Below are 14,157 nucleotides of genomic sequence, written 5' to 3'. Positions count from 1 at the left end.
GGAAGGAAGGTAATTCAGTGTGGTACAGTCAGCCATCTGAAATGCAATTTACTCGTGGCGGGGGGGGGGGGGGGCTGAGCCGAAAATTTGGGAAATTTAGTGCCCAAATCAGTGCAACATTGTGATTCAGGGCCGGGGCACTTGGGGCGAAGAGTGGTACGGTAAATACCGTAGTGATCATACCGTGTCTGATGCCTCTGCTCTGCTATCACTCTTCCCTATCTTGCATGAATGTACTTGAAGTAAATTTCACTCGTATAAAATAGAGTAGTGCAGAGTGTCAATCAGCACAATATAGATAGATTATAATAAGCCGCTTTGAATGGGTGACTAATAGCAAACATGCCCGTGTGTATGTGTGTGTGTGTGTGTTAGGGTAGTTGGCACGTCAGTCTTCATGCTCTTTCTCTATCCCTCTCTCTTTCTCTCTCTCTCTCTCTCTCTCTCTCTCACACACACACACACACACACACACACACACACACACACACACACACACACACACACACTCTCTCTCTCTCTCTCACACACACACACACACACACACACACACACACACACACACACACCAGGGGCGGATCCAGAGATCTCTACAGGGGGGTTCCGGTTGAACCAAAATTGAACAGCCAAAATATTATGGAATCAGATTGTTTTGAAGTTGTGCGGTTGACATAGTCATGTAATTACGACAATCCGATTGTGTTAGTGGGAATCGCATGCTTGTAAAACGCACTACGGACATAATATTTTTCCATCATCGACCACACCATAACTGCGCCCTCCAGCCGGCCTCGACACGTAACGTTGCCACAGCACACCACCATCGCTGGAGCGTGCAGTTGTGGTGTGGTGGACGATGGAAAGCCTGTACAGGGCCAAATGCTGCTGCTTACCCTACATTGTATATATTATTATTTAGTACGGACACATAATCATAATAATTATACTTGAGTTCATACATGGGTACGTTGAGAGCCAGGAATGCCGAAATGACAACTAAGTTACTTTCCCTGTCCATTTGTACTTTCGGAAATTTTTGGCATTTTTACGATGCGAAGTGCTCTATAGTCACAGGACAAGAGCATCGTCTTCGCTTCAGTGACAGAAACAACAACAGCGAAACAGTGTCGACAATTGCACAATCCTTCCAATGTCATCTAAAACACATCGCTGGCGCAGCACTCCGTTCCTGCGGAGGAACAACTAGTCACTACTGCATGTAATGCTGCAGCAGGTAGAGATTACTGACTTTGCTTGGGTGTCGGAGCCCTCATCTTCTGAGGAGCTTGAACTCTACGTGTACGATTCGAAGTTCGTTGAAGAGTGTCATCACTCGGAACATCCTTTCTCTTCTGCAAAAAATTGTCCAAGGAATACTGACCGCACCCATCCTGAGCAACAGTGAATGACAGCGCCAATGGAGATAAGTTTGGATCGTTTCGAAAGATCAAAAAGGAAACAACCACCCAATGTTGTCTACAGTGTCCGTTTGTAAATCACGCAAAAGTACTAGACTACCGATACATGCAGTATCGATCTACCGAACGCGCATGCAGTGCACTGAGTCTGTACTCTTTGACTGCACTGACTGTGCATGTGATCGGACGGATGTCCTTTTGTGCACACATGATATTTTTCCATATTTCTCAGCACCACACTTTGCAAAATTTAGGGGGTTCCATGGAACCCCCGGAACCCCCCCCCCCCCCCCTGGATCCGCCACTGCACACACACACACACACACACACTCTCTCTCTCTCTCTCTCTCACACACACACACACACACACACACACACACACACACACACACACACACACACACACACACACACTCTCTCTCTCTCTCTCTCTCTCTCTCTCCCTGACATGCTCCATTAGCAACGTGCAACTAAGCATACTGCTTAGTATGCCCAGTAAACCCACACCGCAGTAAGTACTGCACTAGGAACGGAGCCCGAACTTCGGAAGATCAAACAGGAAAACCACTGCTGTTCTACATTACAAGCAGTGCAATGGCAAGGGTCTGTCCGATTAATTTCTTTGTTGTTTCTTGTTGTCTACACTGCACCAGCTGCCCATGAGTCCGTCTGGAGAGTTAGTTCTTCAAGCCAAGGTCTACCGGTCAGCCACATTAGAACGGCAAAGTAAGCACTGATCAACCGGCCATGCAGAACCATGACTTACATTAGTCTACATGCTCATCACCGGGATCAGTGAAGACCTCTTGCTCTGATCTCTGTTTGCACTGGCCGATAAGCTACTTGCAGGCTGCAAGTCAAACTTGGCCATGTCACACAGTATAATGCCCCCTCCCTTCCGCTGCATGATAATTATTAGACCTGGCTTGTGGGTATATTGGCTAACTTGAAGATGTCACCTTCAGGTGCAGTTCTAGATCTGTGATGCTGGCATTTTTTTCTCTTTTTTTCTTTACTAAAAGCCATGTGGTGCACGCAATGGGAACATGCAGCAGCCATGGTGGTGGGGGCATGGCTGCATCACGTATTTGTCGAATCCGAAAAGCCATGATCTTCTCTAATAGCGTGTGCATAGTAATGCGGATGAGTATCTTGCTCATCATGCTGTCACTTGATACCGCTGTTCATCCTCTGTAGCATCTCAAGCAGCAGCAGCAATAGCAGCAATGGAGACACAGCCGGGTGATCTTGAGCTAGCACTGTGTATGGAGGACAAACCCGATGAGTTGCACAAGAACATCACCATGCTGCGCAATCGTCGTGGCGCCATCCGACACGCCAAGCTGCACGAGGTCAACGGGCACCGCTACAAGGCGCGCTTCTTCAGACAGTTCACTTTCTGCGCATTCTGCAAGGAGTTTCTCTGGTATGCGGTCATGTGCATTGTATTGTGCATGATGCTCAGCTGACGATTGAGTGTGCATGCTCATTGAACCTCATTGTGTTGATGTCAGCCACCATATCGCCTCATTCCCCTGGGATACTACTAGCACTAAACATGGTACCTTCAGTCTTTCGACAAAGGCCAGCCAGCCTGTTTGACACGTAAACGTGCAAGGAGTTTGCAGTTTAGCTTGCATACATGACCCACTGAATCCCAGATGCAGACGGGCTGGAATTGCACACTATAATCAGTATACCCTTACTTTTGACACTTTCAGTGTTGAATTTTTCATTGTCTGCCAGAAGTGAACTAGATCTGGGCTCAAGCCAGGTATTGCTGCCTCTCTTTGCTATGTGGCATGCACAGGGGATTTGGCAAGCAAGGCTACCAATGCGAAGGTAAGTGAGCTGAAAACACACACACTGCTACTTATTCAATGGTCAGTTGGTCACTCTGTGCTGTTATGCATTGGGTGACATGTGATAGGCACATGCACACAAACACCATGTGTGCCGCCTGACCATGCTGCATGGATTTTGATGTGAATTTCTTTGGAGAAAGCATTATTCCCACACCCTGCTATTACCCCTACCCCTGCTTTTCCCATGTCATCGTTGCTTCCACTGCCCCTGCCGTCGCCCCAATCCCCGCAGACTGAACGGAGAAAAGTTAGAAGGCACGCCTGTAGGAAACTGAAAGAGTTTCTCTTTTTCTGTGTGTGTGTGTGTGTGTGTGTGTGTGTGTGTGTGTGTGTGTGTTTGTGTGTGTGTGTGTGTGTGTGTGTTTGACAGACTGTGAGCAGGTGGTACACAAGAAATGTCATCTTCTTGTCCTGGGGAAATGCCCTGGCGCCAAGGACCGGGAAGCCAGAATAACATCAGCACAAGTGAGCAGCAACTGCCAAGACTGGGCGTACATACATGCACAATACACTGCTGCCGGTATATGGCCGCGTATCATGATACGGGAATGGATGCTGCCCTGATCTTTTCTACATAGCATTTCTACATAGCGCAGTAGTAGCCGAGTACATGTACTAACTACTAACCAAGCGAACAGACACCACAAGTGTCGTTACCAACACATGCATTATAACCTATTGTAGGTAGCAAGCAGAGCCTAGCCGGGGGAGCTAAAGCATACCACGGAGGGAGAGCATTACTGATATGATAGACAGGCATGCTGATCGAGGTGGCCGGGGAGTCCATAACTGAAGCACAGAGGGCACTGGTAACTGGTTCAAATTCTGCTTGGAAGCAAAAGGATTTTGCTTGGTTATATCAGGACTCAACTTGTTACTGGCAAAAAGAAAGAACAATTCAATACAGGTTACCAGTAACTCATTCGCACTAATAACACGTCCATGTTTTTTTCTTCAAATGACGCACATTATCCTGGCAGGATCTCCATGCTCGGTTCAACATCGACATGCCGCATCGTTTCAAGGTGCACAACTTCTTTCATCCAACGTTCTGTGATCACTGCGGCACAATGATCTATGGACTGTTTCGGCAAGGTCTGCGCTGTCAAAGTAAGCAGAAAAATGTCCATTGCTTGGTGGAGTGATGTTATCGCCTCCATACTCAACGGCTATTTGTGGGGAGCATAAAGAACTTCTGTGGACACGGAAGAGGACTCATATGCAGCACTGGTTTCTTGCACTATACGTTTAGCTAAATAGCTTGCAGCTTAGTGTTGAGCACTGTCTGGAACTCTCACATGTATGTATCTCAGGGACAGGTGTCTAAGATCCTTACGAGTATCTCGCGGAGGTAGTGAACAACAAAAATTCTGGTTTGAATTTTTTGGTACTGCATTTTTTAACACCTACTGGAACAACAACCGTGACTGATGCACACAAGCTTTTCAAGTTCTTGGATGACTATAGCTTGTTTATGTTGCATGTTCGACTCCCAGGACCACCAATGCCCTGGGCAAGCGCACATACCGTAGTGTCTTGTATTAAAGCCTGTCTCATATAGAAGCCTGTTTTGAATACACGCCTGGTTTTTCGAGATGCACTGTCGGCACATAAGCCTGGTTTTAGTGTTGACATTATATAAATATACCTGTCCTGTGTAGAAGCCCGTCTCAAATAGAAGCCTGCCAAATTTCCCCAAAAAAGTCATATAAGCCCCGGCTTTTATAGACGACTTTACGGTATGCATGATTCGCATACTTGTCAACACTACCCAGTATAACCATCGACGTACCAGGTTCTTTGGGGTACGGATAAGTGAGAGCTGACCCAGAACAATGATGGTGTTCTGTATGGCTGGTGCGGGGTGGGTGCATGGAAGAGGGGTGGGCTGCAATGAGCAATTGGCACCTGCATACATGAGCATGGTCACCAAAAGGTATCATGATCTAGGGATAGTAACTCACGCAAACCCTGTGGTATCCTTTGCGGACAAATTGGCTTGCCACAATTTTTGAATTCCTATCCACTGATCTTTGCTTCTCTTGTAGCGTGTCATTCGAATATTCACAAGCGATGTGAGCGACGAGTACCAAACCTGTGTGGTATCAATGAGAAAGTAATGTCCGGTATGTTGGCTGATGTCTCCAAGGAGGTGGTAAGTACTATGTCTATATGCGTAGGAGGAGACAATCAAGCGTATGAGGTGGGCCGCCTTGCTGTACACTGCCTCCCCATCGCCTCTTTCCGCGCTTTCATGCTCACACCTGCCTGTTGCCCGCCACCCTCCTAGCACTTCTACTGTCGCGCCTTGGCCCGCGCCAGCTTTTTAGCCATACCTTACACCAGATTTAGCGCTAAATTTGTTTATGCTTGTGGCCCTATGTGTTTATAAGCATACTGTTGGGTAGACCCGAGTATCAGTTGTCTGATGACTGCCTAACGGCATGAAACTCAGAGTTACAACCAACTTGAACGTCCTCCGCTGAGTCTGCTATGGAGGAGTACATAATTATGTAATGGAACAACCCAACAGGCTGGTCACGGTTGAAACACTACTGTGCCATTGTGAATGTCTTTGGTGCAAATCTTTGTTAGGAATTACATTCGAGCTTGGGGGCGTCTTGGAGGCTCTTAGGTCTCCAGAACTGCATTTAGCTTTCCCGTTTTAGTACTACCAACTTATGTTGTGGTTGCGTGACTGCATGTCTGTGCACGACAGGTCACCTGGGTCTTGCAATGTTATGTGTAACATGGATATGAGATCATGCAAAGTGTAGGCCAGCTGAGAAGCTAACTTTCTCTCCTGTTTACTGGTATGGGTTGCGCTATGTAGGAGGCCAAGAAATCTGCCTCCCCTGCAACAAAGAAGAAGGCAATGTCACCAACATCTGCAGCCAGCAAACCCTCTCATCTTGCCGCACAGGGAAAGTCCAGTAAGTAGTTTCCTGTACTTGTCGACTAGGGCTTCATACCGCTATGCTGCGTGTGCATGTGCATTCAACTGCTGGAGTGTGAAGTGAACCTGGTAGTGTGAAGTGAACCTGGTAGTGTGAAGTGAACCTGGTAGTGTGAAGTGAACCTGGTAGCACCTCATTTAGACAGGATACAATACTGGTGCTGCAGGTATCATGGTAACATAGCTGCAGCTTTCACATTGTGTTCTGGTCGTGTTGCAAGTAGTAGTACACGCACTTCAATCAAGGTCATAGCATGCAACGCTCTAGCTTGGTGTGTTGTAAGTTACACACAGGTACAGTGACAATCAGTGGCATGTAGGAATTCACAGCATTTGTGGACAGGATACGAAAATCATAGTACCCAGAGCGATGTGCGTTTTGACCGCGGGATCCATGGTCTATGCAGTCTATGCAACTTGTGATCGCGATGGTGGTTTTGACCTGCTGACCCCAAACATGGCCCAGACCGGCAATGTCATGATATGCAAGACTGGTGTATCCAAGGGTAACTGGAAGGGGCCGCGGCCTGGGAGAGTAATCCATGTTGGTTACTTGCCCAGTCATCTGTGTCTTCTCCCCGGCAGATGCAACAACTTCCTGATGCAACAACTTCCTGGTAGTATCTGCTTGTGGTTGTATAACTTCCCGGCAGTATGACTGTGCTGGTGATGGTACACACCATACAAGCTACCTGACCGTTTGGGGGTTTGGTCGTCAGCACAATGGCGCTGTTGAGATGGTGCCAGGGTGTATCGCCATGTGTCTGTCTCTCCCTGCCGCCGCTGCCACTGCCGATACATGTACATGTGCAGGTGATGCAGGTAGCATTGATGAAGGCATGGGCAAGGTTTCACTCAGCTCCAAACCCAAGTATCGCCTGGCTGACTTCCACATGCTGAAGGTCCTGGGAAAGGGCAGTTTTGGAAAGGTACGTCACTCTTTTATCAACGCAGATTGAAAACCGGCGTATAATCTACCCTCCAGTTGCCAACCCATAATTATAGCAGAGAGAATTTATGAACTACTTCTGAAGTAAGAACGTAACCCAGCACACATCTGTGTCCGCGTTGGTGCAAATAGTTGGTGTGCGGAATCATGCTTTATCTTGGCTGTGCATTCAAAGTTGTACAGCGTGTGCGTGGTCTGGACTACTAGAAAAATGTATCATGAACAGTGGTGAATACCAACCGGAATTGATTTTGGGAATCACGCTGCATCACTTGTCCCTTCTCCAATTCAACGTGTGTGTGTGTGTGTGTGTGTGTGTGTGTGTATGTGTGTGTGTATGTGTGTGTGTATGTGTGTGTGTTTGCATGTGTCATTCTGCACTATGTTCAGGTTATGCTCGCTCAGGTCAAGAAAAGCAAGCAATACCTTGCCATCAAGGTGCTGAAGAAGGATGTTGTCTTGGAGGACGATGATGTAGAGTGCACTATGATTGAGAAGCGAGTGCTGGCATCGACCGGCGGTAACCCATTCCTGGTTCAGCTTCACTCCGCATTTCAAACTGAAGTAAGTGGTTTGTCGAGGAAGCACACTATTCTAGGACACACCGGTACTTAACTGGGTGATTGCCGGCAGATCTTGCACACAGTCAGCTTGGGAGAAGATCAATTTCACTCAATGTAAAAAGAAGAACTGGATAGCTTGAATGCATGTAACGTAAAGTACCCAGAGAGTACAAAACCATCTTGTCCTTTTCTGGTCGTATTGTTGAGGTGGTGTCCTATCTGTAGATCATACGCCACAAACTTTATACACACATTGCACGATGTGCAGTCAATCCATATTCAATTTACCTTCGAGCGGACACGAGCTCCACACAAAAACCTACTAAGTGTGACCGTAATAGTATGCAAAGGTACACTCTGCCATACACGTTTCCTTTTCCTAGCTGTAAAATCAAGCAGCCTGGGGTGGTCTCGCAAGATGGAGCGCTCTCGTGGTACTTTGCAGTACCTCTATTCTTGTATTGCTAACTAAATTTGGTTATAACTGAATGTAGGTGGAACGACCCTGGAAAGAGACTTTTAAAGGAGTTAGTTTTAATACAAGTTCTGAAGGTGAAAATTTCCGTCGACAAAAGTGAACCTAAACATGCCATATTGTCCTAGCAATGTGTTATGTGTTATGTTCTATGTGATACAGTCATACTGTGCATTCCCTAATCTGACCATGATCACATACGAGCTGCAGAAGTTGCACAGTATGTAAGCATGCTCGGTACGGTGTTGTGCCATGTTACTACAGGGACACTTGTTCTTTGTCATGGAGTTTGTGAATGGTGGAGATCTGATGTTCCACATTCAACAGCAGGGCCGCTTCAACGAAGATCGAACTCGGTAAGGCTGCCTCGATGCCATGGGAAGTGGTGATAGCAATTTAGAGAAATGCAAGTGCAGCTGGAATATGCACAGTGCTGAAACACTCTGTTATGTAGTGCAGATGTATCACATGATGAAAGTGTTCTCAACTTCTCATACTAGTACAAACCAGTTGATAAGTTAGTAGGGAGGTTTAGTCCCACGTAATCCGTGGGTACTTTACGTGTGTGTACCACGTGATACTCAGTGACCCACGTACACACGTACAGACGTTTTCTGATTCACGACATACCGTGTATGGAGGCTCACCCACGTTTCGTCAGAACGTGGGTGAAAATCAGAATGGAGCGCATTTTGCGAGCTGTGAGGGTGCTCAGCTGAAGAAATTTCCGAAGCACGAAATCAAAATATTCGATGAGCTTCTTAGGCCCGGGTAGCTTCGTCTTTGACCAGGTTTGGGCCTTTCGCTTCATGCTTTTGTTTGTTCCGTGTGACTAAACACAACATTGCAACGTGGATACCCTTCATCCACTTTACGTGGATCACCCACGTACGCGTTTCCGTTACGTGGGAACTAAACCTCCCTAGTGTTTAAAACTTACAACTTGTGTATTATTTAGCCGTTGTACCGTTATGGTATGCATGAGCTATCTATCCTGAGCATTGCTTGACTTGTTGTACGGCCTGTCATGTGTTTTCCGCAGATTCTATGTGGCCGAGATTGTGTGCGGACTGCAACATCTTCACGGGAAAGGAGTGATCTATCGGTGAGTGCACGTTGTTTGAAACATGAACTACAACGTATGCATGCAATAACTGCAACGTATGCATGCAATAACTGCAGCAAGACACCACCAGTCACAATAGACCAGAGATCTACAGTCTCCTATTGTGACTCTGATATCCTATTGCGTCAACACGCATTCGGATTTACAGAGAGCAACTATCTGTCCATTACATTAGAGAGAGAGAGAGACGGTTTGTGTATCTGATGGGGTATGTGCTCACTCAACTTAGTGACTCAGTCCCACAGTAACTGTGTATGCCTTGTATCATTCTAACCAAAACATGTGATAAGGACTCAGATGATGTAGAGTCAATAATTTAGTCCAAACCGAACGCAAGCACCTTGCATTGCAAGCCTGCCCGCACGTGCAGCACTGTTGTCAGGGTGATCCTGTGTACAAACAACAAAGTTGCTTGCCAGAGATGTGACCAATATACTACTTGTGTAGTCATGTATGCGGCTTCTTGCACTCTCTATTCTACTACACTGCATTGATCCGTGTCTGTATACACACCTGCTGCAGAGATTTGAAGCTGGACAATGTCATGCTGAGCAGTACAGGTCACATCAAGATTGCTGACTTTGGTATGTGCAAGGAGAACATAAGCGGTGCGAACACAACCTCCACATTCTGCGGAACGCCAGACTACATTGCACCTGAGGTAAGCAGTTCAGTATTAGTCAGCCTTGCGAACAATACGAACTCGGCAGTGTGTAATACTGATTCAACGTTTGACAGTATCGTTGTATCGTCACATTGGTCTTTGGCAAATTGCTGGGGAAAAAATGCCGCTTCCTTCCATGTGGGTCCAAGGTTGCTACTCATAGAGTCATAGGCTGTTTGTAGCTATTCTTGCAATGCCAACGCAAATAAGTTTGTATTCTTGGAGGATTGTGCACATACATGTACAAGTACACAAATCCAGTGCTTCGACAGTGACCTGAAAACTGTGCACAAAGACACCATGTTGCCGGCTGTTGACCATACCGGCATTGCCATGCACTGTTTGCTGCCTGCAGATCATTGAAGGTGCACAATACAACCACACGGTGGACTGGTGGGCACTTGGCGTACTAACCTATGAAATGCTGCTGGGACAGGTGAGTAAGCTTGCTCAGTACTACTTGGGCAAGTTGCTGGAATCCGGGCCTGTAATAATAATAATAAACACAGCTCGCATCTTCCCTGAACCTGTTAGACAGGAGCAGAGTCGACGCATCTGTCAACAGTGTCAAGCCAAGTTAGTCTATCTCCTGCAGCTTGGAGAGCGCTCTCCACGGAGAGATCCGCTGCCTTCAGGTCGTGCCGAATCGTATCTATCCACCGCAATGGCGGACGGCCACGGGGTTTTTTTATGTCATTTGTGTTGATTGATAGCTCCAGTGCTTGGACCTGTAACTGTTAGAAATAACTTAGTGACGACCGTATCGTGCTGCACATACCGCGCATACTTTCCTGCTGCATGATCAGCCAGTCATGCTGTATAGCCTAAAGACAGGACACACTCGTTAACCCGATCTCCAAAACACGGCCATAGAAGAATCAAGTTGCTGGGGGTCTCTTGCATACTTTCCAATGCCAGTAGCTATTGTGTTTTCCAACTGCCAAACATGTGTATTTTGCTAAAATAAGAGAAACCAGGAAAAATGTGAAAATGTGGGTGTGAAAAACCAGTCCAAAAGGGGTGTGGCTGCACCCCTGACTGGTTATGAGTCTTATGACATTGCTTTTTGTAAGCGAGATCAGTGTGTAAAGTGATGTGCTGCACCACATTGCCTTGTTGCTCTCCTGCGCAGTCTCCATTCAGCGGTGATGATGAAGAAGCACTGTTTGGTTCCATCATGAACGATGAGGTGGTCTACCCTGTCTGGCTCATGAAAGAGTCAGCTGCCTTTGTCAGCAAGGTAACTACTGGCCAATATGAACGTGTGCCTAGTCCAAGATCCCCTTGTTAGTCAGGCGAGTGTTTTAGCATGACTGTACTGCACCAGGGTTATAGGCAAAGAGGTGGGGGGGGGGGGGGGGCAGCATCCCTCTACTCTAATGCCCCCCCCCCCCCCCCCCGCGCTCTGATAGTGCATCCCTGGCCTGGGGACTCGTTTTTCGATTTTGCGTTTTTACAATTCACACAATGAAAATGCGGCTACAAACCGATCGTTTCGGGTGCATTACATTTTGTGTAACAAGGATGATATTGGCAAATGGGAAAAATGGGGTTAGCTGCGTGCTTCCCCTGCCCCCGCCCCACCGGTGACCCCCACTGTTTCCCCTGGCTAGAACCCTGATATCTAGCCCAGTCCAGGGGATCAGCAAGCCATAGATCGTTTCTGGCAATATTAAACCAAGGGCACCGTTCACCTATCTCTATTCAGGTGGCACATAGGCCGGTGCCCCTTGGGAATATGCTCAACTATAGTCTCACAGCAAGGGAGTCCGTACTAACTGTTAGTCATACAGTTCACTTGGTTAGTTTGTGCTGTGTTGACCTTTGCTTGTGGGTTTTCGTGACAGCTGCTTGTCCGGGATCCAACACGTCGAATGGGCAGTGACCCGAAAACTGGCAGACAGCAGATCCGTTCAGATGCATTCTTCAAGACCATCAAATGGGATGTATTGGAGGCATGTGGCATTCCTCCTCCGTTTGTGCCGCAAGTGGTAAGGTCTTTGTGTACAATGCTGCTAAGTGAAATGATCCAATGACTCCGGGCATCAGTCAAAAAGCGTTAGGAGCTGTGCAGACCCAGACCCTGACCTGTGAACACTGGGCTGTGCACTGTTGCAGGGTGCTGTGTACCAAGCAGACCTGTGACCTGTGTACACCCGGTCGGGCTGGGCACTGTTGCATACCTGTGAACACTGGACTATGCACGGTTGCAGGGTGTTGTGCAGTCGCAGACCTGCTAACACTGGGCTGTGCACTGTTGCAGACCTGTGACCACTGGGCTGTGCACTGTTGCAGACCTGCTAACACTGGGCTGTGCACTGTTGCAGACCTGCAAACACTGGGCTGTGCACTGTTGCAGACCTGCAAACACTGGGCTGTACACTGTTGCAGACCTGCGAACACTGGGCTGTGCACGGTTGCATGGCACTAACTTACTCATGAGATTGAGTGCCACAGAACATGCAGCACTGTTGATCAGAGGATTTGACTGAACTGAATGAGTGTAACTTAAAACTACTCGAGTACTTTTGCCAGCGAGCATTCACAATGTGCTGAGCTGAATACATCCCAATGTTGCAATTGCTACGCTACAGGGGTACAGTCATGAGGAGACTTGCAATACACAATGTCATGTACTACATGTACATGACTTATAAACAAACCGTACAATTGGCAAAGCTGCGGTTACCCAGTTGCGATGCGGAGCTGCAGAAATTGATAAGTCTTCATGGCATGCATGCAGATGACGGTGCTTGTGCACGTGCGTGTGTGTGCTCATGTGTGTATGCATGTGTGCATATGTGTGTATGTATGTGTGTATGTATGTGTGTATGTATGCATGTATGTGTGTATGTGTGGGCATGTATGTATGCATGTATGTGTGGGCATGCATTTTGTCTGTCCTCACATTGCCGTACAGAAATCCCCGGGTGACGCAGGCAACTTTGATGTGGATTTCACCATGGAGCCGGCAGTCATCACTCCCACCGATGATAAGCTACTCAAGTCCATGGACCAGGAGGCATTCACAGGATTCTCCTACGCCAATGAAACATTTTGAACTGTGTGTGGAACCTATGGTCAGGCACTAACCTGAGTGCAGCCGCCTGCTGTGCCCACATGCCAATCCAACGGCTAATTTCCGGCAGCCTTGTAAAACAGAGATCAATGTCACACTTTTCCGTCTTGTCTCTTCTTTGGAGCAATTACGTAGTCCGTTTCTGAATTTTTCTAAATGATCAGATTTTTAGCTCATGCCTAAATTTCCAATATTTTAATGTACGGCCGAAACATTGACAAATCAGATGAGTATAGAAAGGATTCTAGACTGACATGAAGTAGGTATTTACCCTCCGGATATGATGTACGCGTAACCTGTAGTGCAGTCTAAACTGCACAGTACAGTTTACTTGTCTGCCATGCATTGCTTTTACACTAGGGTGCTGAGTTCTTTTTTTCCTTTTTAGGCTATGATTTTCAAGAATGTTATACTTTTCTAATTCGTCCGACCGATAGCTAGATAAGTACCTGTTACATCCATGATGTGGCTATTTTCCTTTTTCTTATTACAGTACTTTTATTTTTTTGTGGAACTAGCTTCCAATCCTGCTGCTCGCAGGTCCCGAAAAATGAGCGCATAATATATTATTTCTTACATAGAAATCACCCCCTCCTCATCCAGTCTTGTTCTTGTGTAAATGTCACGGTATTAAAATAGTCCGGGCATGTGAATGGCATCACCGTTTCTCGCAGTTCTGCACCCAACATACTGGTTGCTTGGGAGTTTCGGGCAGATGTGTGAATGGAAAAATTAATGTGACAGTTGTGTGTTCGCACGCACACACATATAAGTGCATGTCATGTACAGTTATTCTCAGCATGTCGGCAAGACATGCGGTTAAAATGCTACTAACTTAGTAGGGTATTAACTTACAGGCAATGACTGTCAACATGGTGCAAATGCTGATGAGCTTCAGTGATTCCGAGGCATGCATGCTCCAGGATCTTCCATTCTCTACGCGCAGACTCAGTGCACATGATTGTGCACACTCATGCAGTCAACGCCAGAGGCAGCACATACAGTCCATGACAGGTGCACACCAGGACATGTCAGATATGCCTGTACAGGTGGGAGCACAAT

At 47.0% G+C, this 14,157-nt stretch overlaps 1 protein-coding gene across 1 annotated transcript; it reads left to right on the top strand.

Moving 5' to 3' along the window:
• Positions 1 to 2,044: 2,044 nt before the first annotated feature.
• LOC135825112 (protein kinase C delta type-like) lies at positions 2,045 to 13,693 on the top strand. Its single transcript, XM_065337851.1, has 16 exons — positions 2,045 to 2,144; positions 2,616 to 2,844; positions 3,229 to 3,260; positions 3,654 to 3,748; positions 4,264 to 4,393; positions 5,332 to 5,438; positions 6,117 to 6,216; positions 7,053 to 7,168; positions 7,579 to 7,752; positions 8,491 to 8,582; positions 9,269 to 9,331; positions 9,875 to 10,013; positions 10,372 to 10,452; positions 11,149 to 11,256; positions 11,864 to 12,007; positions 12,937 to 13,693. The coding sequence occupies exons 1-16, from the start codon at positions 2,078 to 2,080 to the stop codon at positions 13,075 to 13,077; spliced, it is 1,818 nt and encodes a 605-aa protein (XP_065193923.1). The 5' UTR covers positions 2,045 to 2,077; the 3' UTR covers positions 13,078 to 13,693.
• The last annotated feature ends 464 nt before the right edge of the window (positions 13,694 to 14,157 follow it).

This window comes from Sycon ciliatum, chromosome 1 (genome assembly GCF_964019385.1).
Source record: "Sycon ciliatum chromosome 1, ocSycCili1.1, whole genome shotgun sequence".
NCBI classification, from domain to species: Eukaryota; Metazoa; Porifera; class Calcarea; order Leucosolenida; family Sycettidae; genus Sycon; species Sycon ciliatum.
The sequence above is the reverse complement of the archived record's forward strand: the minus strand, read 5'-3'. Positions and strand labels throughout refer to the sequence as shown.

Coding starts and splice junctions, on each gene's coding strand:
- LOC135825112 (XM_065337851.1), top strand. CDS start 2,078: ATGAGTCCGTCTGGAGAGTTAGTTCTTCAAGCCAAGGTCTACCGGTCA. Junction 3,261..3,653: donor GCAAGGCTACCAATGCGAAG/GTAAGTGAGCTG, acceptor TGTGTTTGACAG/ACTGTGAGCAGGTGGTACAC. Junction 6,217..7,052: donor TGCCGCACAGGGAAAGTCCA/GTAAGTAGTTTC, acceptor GTACATGTGCAG/GTGATGCAGGTAGCATTGAT.